This window comes from Plecotus auritus (genome assembly GCF_963455305.1).
Source record: "Plecotus auritus genome assembly, chromosome: 6".
Classification (NCBI taxonomy): domain Eukaryota; kingdom Metazoa; phylum Chordata; class Mammalia; order Chiroptera; family Vespertilionidae; genus Plecotus; species Plecotus auritus.
In genome coordinates this window covers 16,830,634-16,852,746 of record NC_137773.1, presented here as the reverse complement: position 1 = coordinate 16,852,746, position 22,113 = coordinate 16,830,634, and the positions used below count along the sequence as shown (strand labels likewise).

At 49.6% G+C, this 22,113-nt stretch overlaps 1 protein-coding gene across 3 annotated transcripts in view; it reads left to right on the top strand.

Annotated features, from left to right (window-relative positions):
- Positions 1-22,113, top strand: part of CYFIP2 (cytoplasmic FMR1 interacting protein 2) — a 120,406-nt gene that overhangs the window by 35,141 nt on the left and 63,152 nt on the right. For 2 of the 3 annotated variants that reach the window (XM_080671607.1, XM_080671608.1), the window contains exons 7-19: positions 708-804; positions 2,029-2,157; positions 3,249-3,353; positions 5,516-5,607; positions 7,523-7,640; positions 9,286-9,405; positions 9,923-10,048; positions 13,172-13,338; positions 14,082-14,229; positions 16,347-16,421; positions 17,320-17,473; positions 18,630-18,786; positions 19,274-19,370. In XM_080671607.1, the coding sequence (XP_080527733.1) occupies positions 708-804; positions 2,029-2,157; positions 3,249-3,353; positions 5,516-5,607; positions 7,523-7,640; positions 9,286-9,405; positions 9,923-10,048; positions 13,172-13,338; positions 14,082-14,229; positions 16,347-16,421; positions 17,320-17,473; positions 18,630-18,786; positions 19,274-19,370 (1,585 nt within the window). The remainder of the gene's footprint in view (positions 1-707; positions 805-2,028; positions 2,158-3,248; positions 3,354-5,515; positions 5,608-7,522; positions 7,641-9,285; positions 9,406-9,922; positions 10,049-13,171; positions 13,339-14,081; positions 14,230-16,346; positions 16,422-17,319; positions 17,474-18,629; positions 18,787-19,273; positions 19,371-22,113) is intronic. The other variant, XM_080671609.1, reaches the window with a different exon arrangement.

Genomic DNA, 22,113 nt, shown 5'->3' with positions numbered 1-22,113 from the left:
AAACACGTCATCCCAGGGCTCCTAGGTCACTGGAGAAAGCAGACAACAGACTGATTCTCAACACGCTATGCTCCTGAGTGATCTGTGAAAGAACCCTGGGGTGCCCAGCAGGCAGAGCCCCTCACAAACCTGACTCAGAAGTGGCACCTTTCACAAAGGTTCCAGGTTAGGCCGGAAAAGTGGGCCGCCACAGTTTTTCCCTTCACGTCCCACGTGTGTTCCCCACACCCATCATCCCTTCGCTCTCAATCCCAGTAGGTTAAACAGACTGGGTTCTATGTAATGCTTTGCTTTAGAAGCATAGAGATTTTCCAATAAAGAACACAATACAGAATAAAATCAAAGCATCCTGCCCCTGGTTCTGCTCCATGGCGGACTGTGCAGGTCCACTGGAGGTCACTGCAGGGCCAGGGATGCTCATTTCAGTCTGTCTTACTGCTACAGCTGGTTGATAGGATGCTAGCTGCCCTTCAACTTGGAGTTTGAGCTTCAGTGCATTCTTGCCTCTTAATCTCAGGTACCCGTATCAGAAGGGGTAAACAATTCCTATGACTCCAGAACATACTCTCCATTGACTTTAGTCACCTGTGATGTCAGAGCTGGTTAACCTCCGGGGCAGTGTCACTCAGGTCGGGTGGGAGGCGGAGCCCGAGAGGCCTGGTTAGGCTGGTTACTTGAGCATTCCTCTCTGCGACCCCGTGTTTCAGGGCGGCGCAGTTCCTGAGGAAGATGGCAGACCCCCAGTCTATCCAGGAGTCGCAGAACCTCTCCATGTTCCTGGCCAACCACAACAGGATCACCCAGGTGACGGCAAACTCCACGTTAGTCCGGGCCTGGCGTCCCGGGACACAGGCAGGGGCCTGGAGGGTGGGTGGACCATGAGCAGAGCAGCTGGGTCCAGATCGAACACCCTCATTGCCCTACTCCAGAGTTAGACTTTGGATTAAGTTTCCCTTCCCTGACAGTCCTTTCACCCTCTCCAAGTTTGGTTCCCTGAAAACCTTCTCAAGCCACTATCCTGCCCCCACATTAGTGCAGATTGAGAGCATGGGTTCTGGAGTTAAACAGCCTTGTTTTCGAACCATAGACCCTTCACTGACCTATCATGAGACCTTGGGCAAGGTCTAAGCCTCGGTTTTCTCATCTGTAAAACGGGCCTGGGATTTTGAGAATGTTATGAGAATCCATGTGATAGGACTGTTGTGAGAAATACATAAGATACTGTATAAAAGCCCTCTGTATGCAGAGCCTGACAAATGGCAAGGGAATAAGAAAATGGAGCTGTTATCACTGCCACCTCTTGGCCAGGGCACCCCCACTGGGCTGTGGCTTGCATGTTCTGTCTGACGTAACCTGGCTTGCTCATCGTCAGTTCAGCTTAAACAGGCACCAGCAAGAATGTCAGCAGGACTCAGGCTGAATGGGTCCTTCCATCCTCGGAGGGTTTGGACACTCAGCTCTCTCTCAGGGATGCTGCTGGCTTCGCTAGGCCCTCCCTACTCCTTGTTGAATGCAAAAGGCTATCAACTTAGAGGCTCTAGGTTTCTTTCCTGGGACGCCGTCCCATGTTGTGAGACCCTTCTGTTGGGAGATGCGTTTCTTTCTATACTGCTGTGTCCTGCCAGGAGGGAGACCGCTGCTGGCCCAGCTCTCCTACACTGGGCTAGGCCATCCCCCATCATCTGAGGAGACGCCGTGGCTAAGTCCACAGCCTCAAAACCAAACTGGGAAGACTAACAGGCCTTCTGCGATAGGGCTGAGCTGCTTTTCAACTCAGCCCAATAATATACTTTTTAACATCAAAACTGGCAGGGAATAAAATGGAGGGCCCCTAGGGGAGTGAGTTCCCTGCCAGGGGAGATGTGCAGGAGCTCAGACCAGCCACTGTGGGGACACTGACAGGATGCAGGCTTCCTCCCCCTAGTGGTCAGCTAGTGTGTGTGTGGGGGAGGGGGGTCCATCCACATGGTGTGGATGTGGGTGCAGCAGCAGAAAAGGAGCTGACCAGAGGGGGATGCTGCTGTTTAGTGTCTCCATCAGCAACTGGAAGTGATCCCAGGCTACGAGGAGCTGCTGGCAGACATTGTCAACATCTGCGTGGATTACTACGAGAACAAGATGTATCTGACCCCCAGCGAGAAGCACATGCTCCTCAAGGTACAACCGCTGTGGTCACACACCCAGTGGTCTGGGCGTGCCCTCTCACCTCCTTCTTACTTTAAATCATTTTTTTTTAAACGGCATATATTTTTTCTTACTTAAACACGGATATAGATCTCACTGCACATAATGTTTTGTAATCGGTTTTCCCCCCTTTAACATGTCATCTACACCTTTCCAGACATTAAGGATATTTCCGCAATGTTATTTTTAGTGGATGCCAAGTATGCTCTTCTGTGGAGATATTGTTAGTTAACCAATCCCCTCTCGTTGGATATTTGTTTGCTAAACTGCATTGAACACTCTTATAGCACAGCCTTTGTGTACATACCCTTGTGGAGTCAGACTTCTAGGAGGAGAAGTGACCAACTCAAAAAAAAAGGCAAAGTCTTCAAGCATTTGCTCTGTTTTGCCAAAATCGCCACAGTTGATCCATCAGTTTACAAGTCTGATTTTTCAATTACCAAGTAATATTGATCATTGTAGAAAAATCTGAATCATACAGAGAAGCACAGAAAATATTAATCTCTCACAATCTTTCTATCCAGAGGTAACACTTTTAGCATTTTAATGTATTTCTTTCTCATTTTTCTATGCTTCTATATTTTCAACAAATGCGGTATACATAAACGATGCCTATGTAAGCTTTATCCCTTTTCATTAAACGTGTTGGAATATTAATGCCGTCGTATGGATGAGCTTCCTTTTTTTAGTTACTTTATTGTTAGCTGCTCAGGACGTTCCTAATTGCTCGCTGACAGCTGTCGCACTGACATGAGCAGCCTCCACGTTCTTTTTACACACGGCATAGCCCTTTTGATTCTTTCTTCCCCGGAACCTCACCTCTCACAGCTCTCTGGTGGCTTTGCTTTTTCCTCCTCTCCTCCTTGTCACTCCTGCTAGTCTAAGCACCCCAGGCCTGTTGACATGCCCTTCCTTACATTTCCATGGCACCTGGATGGAGTTTGCAGGGCAGCGTGGCGTTGTGACTTGTTCACTCTGGCTTCCTCTGTACAGTCAGACTTTTTTGTTTTTAACTTTTCCATCAGATGTGACAGGCTTCTGTGCTCTGCCCCTTCTCACTCCAGGTGATGGGTTTTGGTCTCTACCTGATGGATGGAAATGTCAGTAACATCTACAAACTGGATGCCAAGAAGAGAATCAACCTCAGTAAAATCGATAAATTCTTTAAGGTCAGCACCTGGGGCTGGGGCTGGGCAGGGGCCAAGGGGCTGTCTCTCAAGGGAAAGAAATGAAATTAACCAGCAAGCAGTGAGGCTTGTTGGTTGGGTTGTAGCTCTAAAGACCCCAGGAGGAGGAAGATGATTGAATGACAGGGCCTCCAGCTGCCTTTAGTAGAGGAATCTACACCAGAAGGCAGTCCCTTACAAGTCACACTTGGTCAAGTCTGAGGATTCAGCTGGGATTTGGCTGGATCCAATATGCATCCTGCTTTTTCCTTTCCCCAAACTCCCCTGCTATGCAAACAAAGGTACATAGCAGAAGACAGCGACTGCTTTATTTTTCAATGTAAATCTGAACTCACAGGAGCAGAAGGATTGGACTGCATTTTAAACTGATTGACAGTTGCAAAATTACAGCCTCTCTCCTGGCCCAGCAGAGGCCACCTTGGCTGGCCCTGCCCCTGGGCAGCATGCCTCAGAGCTTCCCTCATACACTCAGTCTGTTCCAGTGCCCCACAGATTACATCTTCTCAACCCAAATCTTTAAAAATAAAACATTGTGGTTAAAGCTAAGCCGTTGAGGTTTTCGCAAAAGGATTTCCTACTTTGGAGACGAATTCCATGTTGTCATTTGATGCTAGTGTTGGGCATTGCAGACATGGGGTGGAGCCTTGGAGGTCAGACCTGGAAAAGCCAGGCTTACCGTTCAAAGCGGAACCCCCTTTGCAGGTGTGACATGGGGGACACCAGGCTGGGCCTGAGTCCCACCAACTCTTTGAGGTTAAGGGGAAATAAGTCGCCAGCAGTCATTCTGTGCCTTGTCTTCTTTGGGAGACTAGAACTTTCACTTTCTCTGCAGCTGCCCCAAATGGAAGCAGGGCTCATCTTGGGGCACCTGTGCAAAGTGTGCCTCTGCCTTCATCAAGGTGATGACAGGGGTGGAGGGGAAGAACAGGGCATCACCTCTGACAGGCCGGGCTTTCGTCTGACTCTGCCACTTAGGAGCTGGACGACTTTGGGAAAGTCTTGAAACCTCTGAGACTTAGTTCCCAGCCTCCCATGAATACCGAGGGGGCCCATGTTATAGGGTTCCCTTGAGGGTTCATTGGGATTGCATAGGTGAGTCGGCACCCTGGTTCATAGTCCTGGCTCCTTGACTTGCTGCTGGTTTGACTTTGTAAAAAAATCACTTGTGCTATCTGAGCTTCCTTTACTCCCATCTCTGAAATGGGAATGAATAGTACTGGCCTCACAGGGTTACTGTATGGCTTGAGATACTATTTTTTGTTTTGTTTAAAAGATTTAATTTTTAAGGGCAGTTTTAGGTTCACAGCAAAACTGAGCACAAAGTACGAAGATTTCCTTATACCTCCTGACCCCACCCCGTCATGCACAGCCTCCTCCATTATCAATACTCCCCTCCCCCCCGCCCCCCCAGAGTGGTGCATTTGTTATAAAGTGATGAACCTGCATTGACCCGTCATTGTCACCCACCATCCACAGTTTACATTAGGGATCACTCTTGACATCGTACATTCTATGGGTTTTGACAAATGCAGAATGACATGTATCTACACTCTGGTGTCATACAGAGTAGTTACACTGCCCTAAAAACCCCCTGGTTTTGAAGGAGTTGGCAACGTGCCCAGGGCGTCAGAAACAGACAATAAATGCCAGCCTCCCTTCCATTTGTCCTGGCTACAGATGGAACTTGTCTGCCCTCTGGTGTTAGGTGTTATGATTTCAGTTACCTTACACTGGAGTTTCTCAGAAACGCTACACTTAGCCAGTGGCATCCAGGCACCCACTCCTAGTCCAGAGTTCCAAGCAGCAGGATCATCCAATCCGAGGGAAATCAGAGCAGAAAGGACCCTGCCCTGGGAGGCAGGCCATCTGGTCCTCATCCTTCACCCGGTCTGCCTGCTGGGTGACCTTGGACAAGTCATTCTGCCTCTCTGGGCTGAGTTGCTGGATCATACGGTTGGTTGGAGGCAGGGGACCTGTATGCTGGCTGGGGCTCTTTTTGGCTCCAGGGACACACGGAAGCATCATCGGAAGCAGGAGCTAGGGGTCCGCCCAGAGGCTCACGGAGGGAGGCTGCCTCCCCCGGTGGAAGGCAGCCACCTAGTCCCCCCTCAGCATCTCACGCGCTGTGTTTGCTTCCTTTGCAGCAGCTGCAGGTGGTGCCCCTATTCGGCGACATGCAGATAGAGCTGGCCAGATACATTAAGACCAGTGCTCACTATGAAGAGAACAAGTCCAAGTGAGTGCCTGCCGTAATGTCTCTCGGCTCCCGCGAGGCGCCCAGCCCGGGCAGGGGGCCGAGGGGCCACTTCAGCCCCTCCCCCCTCCCCAGAGCCCTGGGCAGGTGGATTCCAGAGGGGAGTAGTGGAGGGTGCTCTGAGCCCTTTTGTATCCACCCTTTGCTGCTGGGGTTCAAAAGTGCTCAGAGCACAGCCACACCCCTTCTCTGTCCCAGCTGCACTGGGACAGCAGGAGTCCTCCTTCCTTGAGAAGCAAGATGACATCATTCTTTATTACCCTGATTCCCTCCTCAGGTTTCGTGTCCATGCAGTAAGTATACCACAGCGTGTATGGTTTGGACAGTTCCAGCCGCCTGAACTGGTTGATGGTCTCGCCTTAGGTCGTTCTATAAACCATCATCCTAGGGAATCCACGCTAAGATCTGGGGTCTGGGGTGTCAGTGCCTCATGGGATTAGGGACACCCAGCTATAGGCTTTATCTCTGGGATTGTTAAGAGGTTTCTTCTGCCTGCGTCTCATTCCAAAGCTGGGTGGTTTTGACCTTCCCATATGGGAGGTGGGGCCAGGTGAAGGAGGGAGTGACCGTCCTTTAGTCAGGGCTGAGGCCTTAAAACTGCCAGCCTTGAGCCCAAGGAAAGCTGGGTTAGGCTCTTCATAACCCGCTGGCTGCCAGAGCGGCAGGAGGTATTCTAGGAAAAGCACGGAGTCCAGAATGCTGCACTCATTTCCTCACGTTTCTGCATGAATTCCCTGCCCCCGGAAGTTGGTTGGGAACGGTGATGCGCCCAGGGTGGGGCGGCAGGAGTCAGAGTGGTTGTGTCCCCATCCCTGCGCTGCTGGCCCAAAATAAAACGAGCATGAGGAAGCCTCTCGCCGTCTGGAACATTCTGTGAGGGCCGCTTCAGGGCTCCCTTTGAAATATCAAATTCTTTTTTCCTCCCAAATATGTTTTCACTGATTTCAGAGAGAAGAAGGGAAAGGGGGGGAGAGAGAGAAACATCAGTGATGAAAGAGAATCATTGATTGGCTGCCTCCTGCAGGCCCCCCACTGGGAATTGAGCCCACCAACTGGGCATGTGCCCTGACCAGGATCAAACTGTGACCTCCTGGTTCATAGGTCAGTAGTCAACCACTGAGCCACACTGGACTGGGCTGAAATATTAAATTCTTGCCAAAACGTTTATCTGCCTTTTTTGGTGACTGTGCTTTAATCTGTCTGCCGGGTCACCCAGCACTAGAGGGTAAAGGGGCCTGTCTTTGTTCTCTTGAGGAAGGAGAGTGAAGATTCTCATTCATTCATTTCCTCTCCAATTTAGGATGATTCCCCCAATGATAAGTTTAAAAAATAATAGTTGAGGAGGAAGAGGTGGTGGAAGAAGACGAGGATGAGGAGAGAGAGAGAGAGAATGACCATGGTCATCCTCACCACGAAGTGCTTGCTTGCATGTTACTGAGTCACTGTTGAAAAGGGAACAGTCCCTTTAGGTTTCCTTAGTCCTTCCCCATAGGCCCCTCCTAAGCCGGCTTCAACCTGAGGATGTCAGAGTCAGTAGACAGGCTTGGGGAGGTCGCCCACCTTGCTTTTTTCCTTGCGTGGATTTCAGGCCTTTGTAGCCCTCGAGAGGCTGCAGTTCCCTTCTCCCTCGTGTAACTGGTAAGTACGTGGACACCAGGTATCTGGAAAGCCTGTGATTGGGTCCTAGAGGAGGAGGAAGGGCTGGTCCGCTCAGCCTGTGACCCCCACGATGTGGGATGAACAGGCTGTCTTGCTCGTGTCTGGGTTATCTCTTGGTTCTACCCAGGGGAGCCAGCCACCTTGGCTGGGCACCAGGAGCAACATGTAAGTGGAAGGAGCCTGTCCCGCCAGGCACCTGAGACCAGGACCTGCTCCAACCCTGTGATTCTCTGCCCAGGTGGACCTGCACCCAGAGCAGCATCAGCCCCCAGTACAATATCTGCGAGCAGATGGTTCAGATCCGAGATGACCACATCCGCTTCATCTCCGAACTTGCTCGCTACAGCAACAGTGAGGTGAGCTCACTCCAGCTGCTGCGATGGAGGCCAGGGTGAGAAGGGGTGAGGACCAGGCAGGACAGAAATGACCACAGAGATGATGGAGAGCAGGAGTGAGGGAATACACGCTAGAGGCAGGAAGGCAGAATGGCCAAGAGCATGGCTTTTAGAGCCACACAGAACTGGGTTTGATTCTGGTTCTGCTGCTGACCATCACAAGTTATTCAGCATCTCTGCCTCCATTTCCTCCTCTGCAGAATTAGGGTAATAGTATCCAGAAAGTTTCATTGAGAGGATTAAACTCTCTGATGCACAGAAAACGCATTGTGCCTAGCAGAGTAATTGGGAATTAATTGTTAGAACGTGTTCCAAACCATCCCCACCCTAGATAGCAAGAGAAAGAATTCTAAACACACCTGCTTATAACACCATCTAAATATTTTTAAATTACACAATAATGACATTATTAAACAACAGAAAATACAATTAGGGACAGAGTAAATGCTCAAACCTCAGAAAAAATAGAGATATGCAAAAGGCGGGGAAATCAGTCATGTAAGATCCTACCACCCAGAACTGAATATGATGAATATTTGGGTGAATATACACTCCTGGATCGCTTCCCACTAAACCCTTCCAATAAGTGTATATATTGGTTTAGTAGCACAGGTGCCCTGATTTGAGTTCCTTTGTTGCCCGGAGCTCTTGGGTGAATGACTGCACTGTCCCATGTTTGCTCACGGGTTACACCAGGTGGCTGGGAGCCATAGTGCCCATGCTTTCCAAATCCAAACTCAGAAACGCCTTGTATCAAAGAGGCAATGTGTTTGAAATGAGGACAGTCAGACAAATGCTGACATTGTGGTCTTAGGCCAGTGGACGTGGACCAGGGACAAGTGCAAACTCTTTGACTTTATTTTTTTTAAATATATTTTTATTGATTTCAGAGAAGAAGGAAGAGGGAGAGAGAGAGATAGAAACATTCATGATGAGAGAGAATCATGGATCGGCTGCCTCCTGCAAGTTCCCCACTGGGGATCGAGCCCACAACCCAGGCATGTGTCCTTGACCGGAATCGAATATGAGACCTTTCAGTTCGCAGGCTGACGCTCTATGCACTGAGTCAAACAACCGGGCCTCTTTGACTTTCTTAACTATATGTGCCAGTCAACTGAATTAAGGCTGTGGATTGACTTTAAGGGCAGGGGTCTCCTTTATTCCTTGTGAAGTTTTGGTTGTGGTCTAAGAATGAGTCTGTCTCAACATTATTTTTAAATCATATGCTTATACATGTGTATATGCAGACCGTTTTCATTATTTGCAGTAATGTTCTATGAAGTGGCCCTGAACACTGAATTAACCAATACTGAACCATTGCTCCCCGGGGGAAATACAGGGTTAGGTTCCTGTGAGACTCTGGTCACAACCCTTTCATCATCCGATGAGTGCATAACCTTGTGTTTTTCTGATTATAGTCACCTTGTGTAATAGATGTTGTTTCATGAACATTAACTCACTCAGCAGGACACTGTCCGAGCCTCACTTTATCTGTGAAGGGGATGTCCTAAAGCACCTCCGTGTAGCGATCTTAAGGGAATCAATGAAGTAATGCATTAAAGTGCCAGGAACATGGATGGTGGGAGTGACGGCTCATGCTCCCCAGGTGGTGACGGGCTCGGGGCTGGACAGCCAGAAGTCCGACGAGGAGTACCGCGAGCTCTTCGACCTGGCCCTGCGGGGCCTGCAGCTCTTATCCAAGTGGAGCGCCCACGTCATGGAGGTGGTAGGTGCCCCAGGCGGAGGCTGCCCCTCCCCGGCCCCCTTTAGACCGACCTCGGTTCACTTGGAACCTGTCTGCCTCTGCCTCCCCACAAGCACCCTTTTTATAGCAGCTTTACTGAGATACAATTCACATCCCATGCCATTCACCCATTTAAAATGTAGATTCCCTGGTTTTCAGTATACTTACAGAGTGGTGCAATCACACATTTAGAACATTTTCATCACTGCAAAAATTCAATTGCACACACCCCCTCCATGCCCTGTCTCCCCTGCCCTAATCTTCTTTCTGTCTCCATAGATTTTCCAATTCTGGGTGTTTCCTGAAGTACAGTCCTATATTGTGTGGTCTTTTGTGGCTGGCCTCTTTTACATGATATGGTTTTAAGGTCCATCCATGCTGTAGGATGAATCAGTACTTTATTCCGTTCAGTGGCTGAATAGTCTCCCAGGGCTTGGTCACGCCTCCTTTTGTCTGTCCATTGCTCTGCTGATGGACATTGGGTTGTTCCTACCCCCAGTACTCCTGGAAGCTGGTTCACCCCACCGACAAGTTCTGTAACAAGGACTGCCCGGGCACAGCGGAGGAGTACGAGAGAGCCACACGCTACAACTACACCAGCGAGGAGAAGTTCGCCTTCGTGGAGGTGGGTGCCGACCTCCCGGCGTCTAGTCTTGGGTCTCCTCCAGCCCCAAGGCTGCTGCTCAGGGTCCCGCAGTGGGAGGGAGTGGTTTCCAGCAAGATGGCAGCTTTGGTCCCTTCCTGTGCATGTACTTCCCCATCCCCTTCCTGCTCCCCAAATTAATCTGTCAGGTTAGTCACAAACTTATTAGAAAGTCATTCTGTTCTTAAAAAATCCAAAGGAAAGTGTTCACTTCACTAGAAAAATGGGCAAAAGGAAACCAGCAGCAGAAACAAACCAACCAAAAAATGGCTGAAAGAGCTCAGAAAAATGCCCAAACCAATGAGTGTTCAGAGAGAATTGCAGATTGAAACTAAGATGGGATAGTATTGTTGACCAGTCATGATGGTAAAGACTTGGAAGGTTGGTGATGCCTGTGGCTGGGTGAAGCATGGGAAATAGACCTTCTCAGAGACTGGGTAGCCCATCTACATTTTACAGTCTTACTATGAGGGCAGACTGAGCAGCTGTACCCAAATGTTTAATGTGCATACACTTTGGCCCAGAAGGTTCTAGAAATATATCCCAGGGAATTAAGCCAATTGCACAAAGACATGTGCACATAGACATTTGTCACAGTATCCTATATAATAAAGAGGTAATATGCAAATTGACCCTCACACCCTCACATGAGATGGCCGCCCCATGTGGTCAAAGATGGCCGCCACAAGATGGCCGGCAGGGGAGGGTAGATGTGGGCAATCAGGCCAGCAGGGGAGGGCAGTTAGGGGAGGGCAGTTGGGGTCGACCAGGCCAGCAGGGGAGGGCAGTTAGGGGCAACCAGGCCAGCAGGGGAGGGCAGTTAGGGGCAACTGGGCCAGCAGGGAAGGGCAGTTGGGAGCAATCGGGCTGGCAGGGGAGCAGTTAGGCATTGATCAGGCTGGCAGGGGAATGGTTAGGGGTGATCAGGCTAGCAGGCAGAAACGGTTAGGGGCAATCAGGCAGGCAGGCAGGTGAGCAGTTGGGAGCCAGCAGTCCTGGATTGTGAGAGGGATGTCTGACTGCCTGTTTAGGCCCGATCCCACATAGGCCCACAGGCATCAGGCCTAAACCAGCAGTTGGACATCCCCCAAGGGGTCCCAGATTGGAGATGGTGCAGGCTGGGCTGAGGGACACCCTCCCCCTCAGTGCATGAATTTCGTGCACTGGGCCTCTAGTTGTTTATAATACTAAAATATGTGAACCAACTGAAATGTCCTCAGCATGGGACCAGGTAAAATAAATGAAGGTACCGCTATGCCATCAAAAACTGTGTGGCCCCTAAGATGGATGTACTGATGTGGAAAGATATGCACAGTATATTGTTGAGTTTAAAATAAACAGGTTAAAGAATAGCATGTAAAAAATGACCCCATTTATAGTAAAAGTTATATACTTTTGAATATTTACTCAAAACTAAAAGACATAAGTATTTATATTGATAGTGGTAATTTCTGGAGGGGAGACTCTTCTTTCCTGGTTTATAACCTTCTGATTTGTGTTTTGTTTGTTTCATTGTGAAAAGATATTTCTATTTGCGGGGGGGGGGGGGGGGGGATTCATTCACACTAAGTTGTGAGTGACAGCTACCTCTTTCATGACCATCTGAAGTCTATAAGTCCTGGATCCTAGCCCTGGGCCCAAGGTCACTTCATCTCTTGGAGCCTCAACTTCTTCATCTGTAAAATGGAGCCAACAGTCTAACCCAGCTGTGGGCAAACTACGGCCCACGGGCCGGATCCGGCCCGTTCAGCTGTTCTATCCGGCCCGCGGAGCCGAAAGAGCGGAGGGTTCTCTTGCTCTCCCCTCCGCTCCTTTACTTTGAATTTATATTAGTTCACACAAACACTCCATCCATGCTTTTGTTCCGGCCCTCCGGTCCAGTTTAAGAACCCATTGTGGCCCTCGAGTCAAAAAGTTTGCCCACCCAACCCCTCATCCCAGGGTTATTCCTCAGAACTAAACAATAGTTGTCAAAGGGGATAATGATGTCAATGAGCTATGAAAACTGGAAAGGGTCAGGGCATAGCAGGAGTTCAGGTTTTCTTTTGCACATCTCCAGGCTGCACATTAAAGGACTGGGGTTCAGGGGTGTGATTGTAATCACACTTGGCCTGGAGCTGAGTGCTCCCCAGACCTCCTGGCACTTCTATTGCTAATGGGTGTGATAAGTGTGGTGTTGTCATGAGGCTGATGTGGCACATGCTTTCTTCTCTGAATTCTGAACCAATCTAGGAATTAGCACTTGAGGCTAACAGGGGTGGGGGTGGGAGGTTAAGGATTAGGTTTGTTGCTGGTAAAGCTGGACCAGAGATTGTGCCTTCCACCTAAGGCCACACCAGACTTCCTATTTCTCCCCCATCCCATTAAACTTACCCACTGGGAAACAGGCAAAGCAGCTACAGAAATACATACTCCCTTCCTCGGGCAGGGAGGGGATGATTAATAGAAGACAGGAAACCAGGGGAGATGACACTCGCCCTGGAGGCAGGCAGATCCCAAGAGAGAGCACCAAGGGCTATACTCATCACAGACACCAGTCTCTCACGTCTGCAGGCAGATTAGTGAGTTAAGGGGCTAGGGAGGAGGCAACTAGAGGGGCAGAGGCTTCCCCCCAAGTCTTCTACAGGAACCCTATTTTATGGGTTCAAGCAGCAGCTGGCCAAATTATTTCAAAAGCAAAGATTGTAAAAATTCTTTTAAAATGTGTATGGTAAAAAAAAAAAAAAAAAAAGTTCTATTTGATATGGCCTGTGGGTGCATGCTGTGTGGAGAGGCCACAGAAGTCAGAGTGGTACTCAAAATGCGGTCCCTGGACCAGCTGCCATTTGTCACCAGTCCGCAACAAGGTAGGGAGCTGGTGCCGGAATGAAAATCAGCAGCGACATCTTTGCTTGGCAGCAGGGCTTTCTGATGGAGGGGCAGAGTGCTGATTTCCATTCCAGCACTCACTTCTAACCTAGTCCTGGATCGGCACTCGAGGCAGCACTGGCTGGCCTCATGCTTCTGGGCATCTCACCCAGTGCCCTCTCTACAATGTGGTGAAGGGTACTGGACAGACAAGTGTGCCCAGGTGCGGGAAGACTGACCCTGATATGTGCCTGGCAGGTGATCGCCATGATCAAAGGCCTGCAGGTGCTCATGGGCAGGATGGAGAGCGTCTTCAACCAGGCCATCAGGAACACCATCTACGCGGCCCTGCAGGACTTTGCCCAGGTGACGCTGCGTGAGCCCCTGAGGCAGGCGGTGCGGAAGAAGAAGAACGTTCTTATCAGGTAGGTCTTCCGATGGCCCTTTTCAGGGCACATCAGGGGTGCGAGGTACAGAGCACAGAGGAAGATCCCTGCTCAGTCAGTTTCCAGGGCAGCCTCTGAACACACAGACCCTTCCAGCAGGTTTTAGGAAACCTTCTTAGGAGATTGGATATTTGAGATGACTGGTCCTCAGTCTCTGGGTTGGAAGCCCATCTCCACTGCTGTCTAGTTATGTGAACCCCATCAAGTTACTTACCTTCTCTGAACCTCACTTTCCCTCATTTATAAAATGTGGATAATGGTTCTTGCTCATAGGCTGTTGGGATGATAAAATTGGATAATCCACATGTAGACCTGAGCACACAGCCACATGGAATAAGTGTGCAATGAATATAAGCTATTATATAAGCTTTAAATAATCAGAGATTTAATTGGACTAGTGAGACTCTCCTATAACCAAAAACAGAAACAGCCATCCTGCCTCACTCGAGTTCTTTGCCCCTGCACAGGCTCAGAGCTGAGGTCTCAGGTAGCCATTGGCATTGGAATCACCTGGACGCCTGTAGCATGCAGACTCTGGACTGCACCTGAGATCTGTTACACCAGCATCTCAGGGGTGGGGCCCAGGATGAGCACCTTTGACAAGCACTCCAAGAATTCTGGGAAAGTGGCCTTGGGGCACCACAGACCCTAGAAACAGGCTTGCAGTGTTTCCCTCCTCCTGATGCTTAAACTATGTCTGAGCCTCCATCCTTCCTTCCCAGTGTCCTGCAGGCAATTCGGAAGACCATCTGTGACTGGGAGGGCGGCCGAGAGCCCCCCAATGACCCATGCCTGAGAGGGGAGAAGGATCCCAAAGGTGGATTTGACATCAAGGTGCCCCGGCGTGCTGTGGGGCCCTCCAGCACACAGGTAAGCGGCTCTGGGCACAAGCCAGCTCTGCTGACTCAGGCCAGCCAGGCCCTGGTAGGTCATCCTGGCTGGACCATAGGGCACTGGGGCTGGGGGTCCTCGGGCAGGAGGGGCAGGGTCAAGCAGCTGCTCTAGTCTTATTCTACCATCTTGTTTTGATATAGGAGGGAGGACCACTGGCTTAAGATTCAGGAGACCTGGATTCTCGTCCTAGATACCTGTGTGACCTTGGGCACGTTATGTAATCTCTTTGTGCCTCAGTTGTCTAATCTGGCAAATGGGGGTAATACCAGGACTGGTTCCAAAGTGTAGGAAGAGTTTAAAGTAGACTCTATATGCATCTTCCCCATCCCTCTTTAATGAACCCTGTCCCTTCCCCTGCAGTGACATCCTAGCTTGGGAATTCACAAGTTCTGCCTCTGACTTGCCCTGTGATCTTGGGAAAGTGCTGACCTCTCTGAGCTCTGATTATCTTCTCCGTTAAATGAAAACTTTGCATGAGATCATGTTTCTGATTAGATCCTTCTTTTTATTCCCCTCATGACCCCAGAAGGACAAGTATCAAAAGCCCTTGACTGCTTAGAGAATGCCTAGTAATCAGAGATATTCAAAGTTTCCAACTGGAGCTTCTGAACAACAACAGGTTGCCTGTGGCTTATCCAAAGCAGTTGTAAAATTCCAGAAGGGGGGAAATAAAGAATCTGGGCATCTTAGTTAAATCTCTGTCACCTACTTAAAGGACAACTAGTTTTTAGTAAGCTTATGAGGTGTTGGGGGAAAACATATGGCTCCATGGAAGCCCCAGGCTGGGGACTTCCGCTTCACATGACCTTTCAGCCTCTCTCTGCCCTGAAATCCTGAGTCCCTAAGAGGAGCCATCCCTGCCCCTTCTCACTGTGTGTGTGTCTGTGTCTGGGCAGGGGGATGGGGCAGAGGGACGGGGCAAAGTGTGTTCTCAGCTCTGTCGTCATTAACATCCCCTGCCTTCCCAACCCGTGGCCAGTTGCACTCACCTTGCCTGCTGGTTGTGGACCGTCCTGAGGAAGCCTGTGCAAAGAGTTCTGTGTAATGTTAGGGGCCATAGACCTTTCTATCCCAGAATGCCCCAGAGGAGCTGAGCAGGGCTTTCGGTGTTTCTGTGAGTCCTAGACATGAGTGAGGGAGAGACAGACAAGGTACAAGAAAAACTGGAAAGGAGGAAGGTGAGCAAGGGGGACCAGCAGACAGAGAAAGAGATAGAAGAGAGAGGAGAGAGCAGGACTATTTATATAGACAAGCGAAAGGTGCATGTCACCAGCAATCAGCCCCCCAGCACCACCGAGTCATGTTAGGTGGCACAGATGCATTTAATAGGCTCCTAGACAGTCAGAGCTGGGAGCACCCCTAGAGACAAACTAGTCCCAGTTCCCTCCCCCCATTTTACAGATGGGGAAACTGAGGTCCATAGAGGGGAAGTGACTTGTCCAAGCCGCAAGGTGAGTCACAAGTTGAGGTGGGACAAGAACCAGGTCTCCTGACTCCCACCCGGGGCTCTGCTAGAGACATTGGAGCACGGTCAACATGGGCCTCCATTGTAGCTGGGACGTTGCCTGTCCTGGTGGGTCAAATGCTCTGTTTCAAAGGAAGTGGGAAAGGAGTTTCCCCTCTTATGGACAAGTCGTTAGAATTTGATATAAATCAGTCAACACTCACATGGATGGACGTAAAGAATGCTTTCTTCGAGGCCTCCATTAGAACAGGGCTTCTCGGTTCTTAGGGGTGATAGACATGCCTACCGACAGGGTTGCAGCGGGTGGACATCTGATAGACCAGCATCCATGGTAGCTCCTTTACCGCAAAGGGAAGGCTATGGTAGGGATGGTGCCCCTCCTTTCTGTGGCCTCGCTGCCCTGCGCAGTGCGCATGGTGGGTGAGGTCCCAGAGAAGGATGGACCTGTGGCAGAGGGAGGTTGGAGCATCTCAGAGGTGGTCGGCAAGTGGCCCCTAGCAGTCGTGACGGCTTTCCCACCGTATACAATACCTCTTGCTTTTCTCTCTCTCTCTCTTTTCTTTCTCTCCCTCTTCCCTGTCTCTCCTGCCCTCCCATCCCCTCCTCCTCTCTCCTATCTATGTCTTAGGCCTGCCAGTGGTCCCCGCGGGCTTTGTTTCACCCCACTGGTGGCACACAGGGCCGAAGAGGCTGCCGATCCCTGGTATAACACCGCCTGGCTGGGTTGGTTTGGGTACACTTCTCCAGGAGGCAGCAGGAATGGACTAGCCTGGCTCCTCGAGGCCCCTTCCAGCCCTAAGATTCAAAGACAAATGATGTGGAAAGATCTAGATTAGCACTTGTACCCTTTGCACTTAAGGTCTTCTGTAAGAGGGAGTTAATTGTCTAGTAGGCTCCTGTGTAAGTACCAATCTTCACCCGCTTTCCACCCAGGATTTTGGCAGGCTGTGCCATGCAGCTGGTGCCACCAGAGGGCGATGGATTCAAAATACTGAGGGTCAAAAACTTGAGGTGGTGGGGGCTGATTCTGATAATCTCGCATTTCACAGTTCTCAGAATGTTAGCGCTGAAGGGGACTGGTTTGCGAAAGCTACAACCCCTTCATGTTGGCAGATAAGAAAACTGAGGCCCGGAGTGGGACTCTGATGCCCAAGGTCACACAGCAAGTCAGCGGCAGTGCCTGGCCTTGACACCCCAGTCTTTTGACTCTTGGTCCAATGCTCCACACACGGTGCTACCGTGGCTGTCCAGGAAGGCAGGGACTCCAGGGTGTCATGGAATGAGGTTCTCCTCTGATGCCCACGCCCTTGACTGAGAGGGCAAGCAGGAATCTGGACCTTAAACTTCCTAGTTTTACAAGGTGCACCTTCCCAAAGTGGCCGCAGGCCCCAGACAAAACTGCCTTCCTGGGCTGGCTGGCCTCCCTCTTGAAAGTTTACATGCTCCAAATTCACTTCTCCAACCCTAAAATGGGTGCTTCTTAGACAAAGCTTTATAAGGGCATCTAAAGGAAAAAATATATATGTCTATAAGTGCAGCACAAAGCATCCTTCCCCCCAATGCAGGGCCAGCCCCTGACCTGCCCCTCTTTCTTTTTCAAGCTGTACATGGTGCGGACTATGCTCGAATCGCTCATCGCAGACAAGAGCGGCTCCAAGAAGACCCTGAGGAGCAGCCTGGATGGCCCCATTGTCCTTGCCATAGAGGACTTCCACAAGCAGTCCTTCTTCTTCACCCACTTACTCAACATCAGTGGTGAGCGTGGGGGCTCCCCGGTCCCAGAGCCACTGAGCTGTCAGGAGGCCGGAGTTGCAGAGAGCTGTGATCACTTGACCCAAGGGGCACATTTGCCACTAAGGAAAAAACGCACACTTGCCGGTGGACTCTGGGAGTTAGGAAAGGCCGGGCTCAGTCCAGCTACTCTGACTTAGCTGGAAATATTTGTCCAGTAGACATTGTGTCTGATTGGGCATGAAGTCCTTAGTAAAGGGGATCGGAAATAGCAGTGCACACAGCGTTTTGCATCTAAGCAGCAGCTCTGAGCCCATTAGTGCTCGTTGCTCCTAGCAAAGGAGGTTCCTGGCTGCACCTCAATCCTGTGTCCCCCACTCCTCCTCTTCTGTCTGTAGGATGTGTGTGCAGGCGTGACAGGGCAGAGTAGAGGGACAGTAGCAGCCCAGAGTGGTGGGAGTGGTCATGCATCTGTTGGTATTGAAGAAAGATCTTAACCAATAGTCCCAAGTTCTTCACAGAAGCAGCCTAGGAAGGGCCTTCAAGGCCTCTGAGCAGTGAGTTCAGAATTATTACGTATAAGGGGTCACAGAGCTGCAGTTCAGGTAAAAGCAGACACCTAAGGCCTCTCTTCACACTTTGAATGGCAAGTATTTTCAGGATGGCTTTGGAGCAGGGGGAGGGAAGTGGACATTGAGGGGCACCGAAAGCTCTAAAACATCACCACCCCCTCCCCCACACACTGTCTCTGCCTCTAAAGCTTAGCAAACCCTGTCTTCTAACGTTAGCCTGGCATTCAAATTCAAGAGAGCAGGGGCAGGGGTAGGCAAACTTTTTGACTCGAGGGCCACAATGGGTTCTTAAACTGGACCGGAGGGCCGGAACAAAAGCATGGGTGGAGTGTTTGTGTGAACTAATATAAATTCAAAGTAAAGGAGTGGAGGGGAGAGCAAGAGAACCCTCCGCTCTTTCGGCTCCGCGGGCTGGATAGAACAGCCGACGGGCCGGATCCGGCCAGCAGGCCGTAGTTTGCCCACGGCTGTTCTATGGTCAAGTCATACCTCTGAGGACCTGCTGTGCTCCAGCACAGCCATAAGAATAACAATAACATTCATAAGCAGTACTCTCCCAGGCCCTTTGTGCTCCGCTGTAACCCAGGCCTTTCCCTCGTGTTTTCCAGAAGCCCTTCAGCAGTGCTGTGACCTCTCCCAGCTCTGGTTCCGAGAGTTCTTCCTGGAGCTGACCATGGGCCGGCGGATCCAGTTTCCCATTGAGATGTCCATGCCCTGGATCCTAACAGACCATATCCTGGAAACCAAAGAACCTTCCATGATGGAGTAAGACGCAGGCTTGGGCCAGCGAGGAGGTTCGGGGGGTGCAGTGGAGGCTAGTTTGCCAGCGAGCTCTGTTTTCCCCGGAGTTTCCAGATGAGGCATTATGCCGGGCCAAGGCCACACCAGATTTGACTCAGCCTTGCAGATAGGTTCAGAAGTCTACCAGCCCATCTGCCTCTCCTACGCTTTGTCATTCTCCTAACAGTCATGCTGGGGCGGGGGGGGGGGGGGGGGGGGGGCGGGTATCATCCCTGGGGATCAGGAAGCTAACTCAATTTTTTCAGGCCCTGGATTTATTAGCATCATAGACTTTTGATTTCTGTGGGCAGATTATAAAGTAAGTCATTCCTAAGTGGAGGCTGGAAACAGAGTGCTGAAAGGTTCTCCTTTTCTGTCTTTCCCCCACATCTTCATGTTTCCCAGCAGATAGAAGTCTGGCTGCTGTAAGAGATGATTAGTAAGCTGCTGGCCCTTGTTTTCTCCTCTTTAGGTACGTCCTCTACCCATTGGACCTGTACAATGACAGCGCCTACTATGCTCTGACCAAGTTCAAAAAGCAGTTCCTATACGACGAGATCGAAGCCGAGGCAAGTGATGCTTCTCCCTCTGTTCCTGCAGGCTTATTCTGGGCGTATGGGCTTGTCTCATCTTTAGCTATTGGCACAAGTGGGGTGTCTTAATCCATTCAAGTTATAACAATATCACAGACTGGGTGGCTCATAAACAACAGACACGTGTTTCTCACTGTTCTGGAGCTGGGGTCTGAGACCAGGGTGCCAGCATGGTTGGGTGAAGGCGCTCTTCTGGGTCACAGACTTCTCACCGTGTCCTCATGAGGTGGAAACCCAGAGGAAGCTCTCGGGGTCTCTTTTGTAAGAGCACTAATCCCATTCATGGGGGCTGAACCCTCAGGGCCTGATCCCCCAACCCTCAAAAGGCCCCACCTCTTAATACCATCAACCTTGGGGGTTAGGATCTCAACATATGAATTTGGGGGAGACAGTGGGAACCCCTTTCACGTCCCGTGTGGTTCAGGGTTCCGGTTCAGGGTTCGGGTTCTGGAGAATGCCGCACACAAATGAAAAGAGACTTGGAAAAGTATTAATTTGGGAATATTGGGGGCCAGGTGGAAGCCCACCTCTAGTGGGAGGACTACCCTTTGCTTTGGCCTTGCCATCCCTTTTATTCAGGTTTGGGATACACCCATTGCCCTTGGGCAGGTAATTCCAGTAACAGGCAGATTATCTTATCAGTAAGGATTTACAGGATTATTTGGTGAGGAAGTTGCTTCAGCTACCACTGTCTTAATTAGATAGGGAGTGGTTGGCTCTGACCTTTCAGAGCTTCAAGGTTGATCAGCCTTCCAGGTTCCTTGTCCACATCTTTCTATTAGTGAGACAATGATTGGTTTCCGGCATCTCCCCCGTTTCTTTTCTTTAAAAAATCTTGCATCTGCAGACTAGAATAAACGTATGAGAACAAAAAATGTTTGAGTCCCAATTTCAATGTCCAACAGTTCCTTGTGTGTACATGTCAGCAATGATATTTCAGTTCTGGATGGTGGACAAATGGTGGTAATGCAGGTCCGACCCTCTCTGGTTTGGTCCTGGGCAACCTGCAGCGATGCACAGCTGCTGACTGCTAGCATGGCAAGGCATCATCAGTGTCTTCCATCTCTGAACTGTTTCTCTTCTGTCTTCATGGCTGGAGCAGTCCTATCAATTCCTCTGTGTTGCAGGAATCCACATGGTCTTGGAGTTGTTTTCTGAAAATATACAAACATATTCTTGACCAAAAGTTAATAAAGGAGTCTTTTCTGTAAATTTGACTTGGGATCCTTTTTATTTTTGCACAAATGATTTTCCTTTGGCTTATTTTGACACCATGTGTGTTTTTCATGGGTGTCTTGCTGTTAGCATAACAAATGAAAATTAATTTTCAAAGTAAAAATTTTTCTAGATGTAATTTACTTACAAGATATTTTTCCTTACATAATATTACTCCACTATCCCCCCTTTTTTGATTTAATTATTAGGAGGCTTTTGGAAATTTTTATAATGCAGTCTTGATAACTTTAAATTTTAATTTTTGCATAAAAAATATGACTGCTTTAGGTTCATTGCATGTTAAGTAATTTTACCATGAGATGAACTACCAATAGAAATTTTAGTTAATACTTTAGGAACAGCTTTTTGTCCAGTACAATTAAATTTTCTTGAATATTCACTTATTTCATTTGACCAATTTAAATTAATCTTAAAAATTGACTACTATTTTACTGTCAAATTTAATACTCTAACAACAATCTTAGTTTGCCCTGTAAATATTAGTGGAAAGGATTATTTGCATTCTTGAATAGGCTCTGAGCATTCCTGGTGCTAGGCTGGATTTAGATATAGGGCAGCTGCTGTCGGTCAAGTCTCTTGTTTGTTGCCTAGGCCCCAATCTGAGCTGGTCCAAGTCTCTTTCTGTTCCCTGGGTCCCCATCTGAGCTGGGTGTGGGAAGCACGAAGCAGCCATGGGGGCAGGAGACCTCCCTCAGAAGGGGCGAGGGTTCAAGCCCCTGCAATGTTGGGGGGGTGAGGGTCTGTGCCCCACCTCTGTTGACCCTCAAGTTCTCTCCTGATGGCCCCTCTGCAACTGTGCCTGTCTTAGGTTGTTCCTTCCTTGAGGAATCTTACCCGTCTCTGGCTAACCAGCCATCCTCCGGGGCCAAGCAGGGTAACGTGAGGTTCATTTCTGTCTCCTTGGTAGTCTATGCCCCTGTGGCCTCCATGCCCAGCACCTGCCTCGGGATCCCACCTCGGCCGCCGGTGGGGCCCCAGCACTGATCACAAATCTTGGAAACCCATGTTTCTTCTCCAGGGAGGGCCCAGCCCATACCATTGGGCGAGAGACAGATCCATGGTACCAGCCACTACGAGGCTTCAACCTAAAGCTCAGGCAACAGCTGTGGGCAATTGGATTGTGAAAAGAGGGTCCCTCTTGGCAAAAAGGGCAAGAAGGGCCAATATAGAATGCTCAAGTACCTTCCCAAGAGGCCTTCCACACAGTGGAAGGGATTAAATCCTTTTATGTCCTTTTTATATTACTGCCAATCATTCAAAGAATTAGTTTGTAAGTTTGTTTGGAACAATTGTACAACATGCTGTTATAAAACATCGAAAATTATAATGACATTGTAGAATAATATCATGTAAGGATATTCTTTGCTCTAAGCCATGACAATTCAATTTCGAACTGGCTGTCAATGTTTCTTTGTATAGACAAGGTCTAGTTACATTTTCTGCACCTCTCCCAGGAGCAAGTAATGATAGTAGACATGTTTTT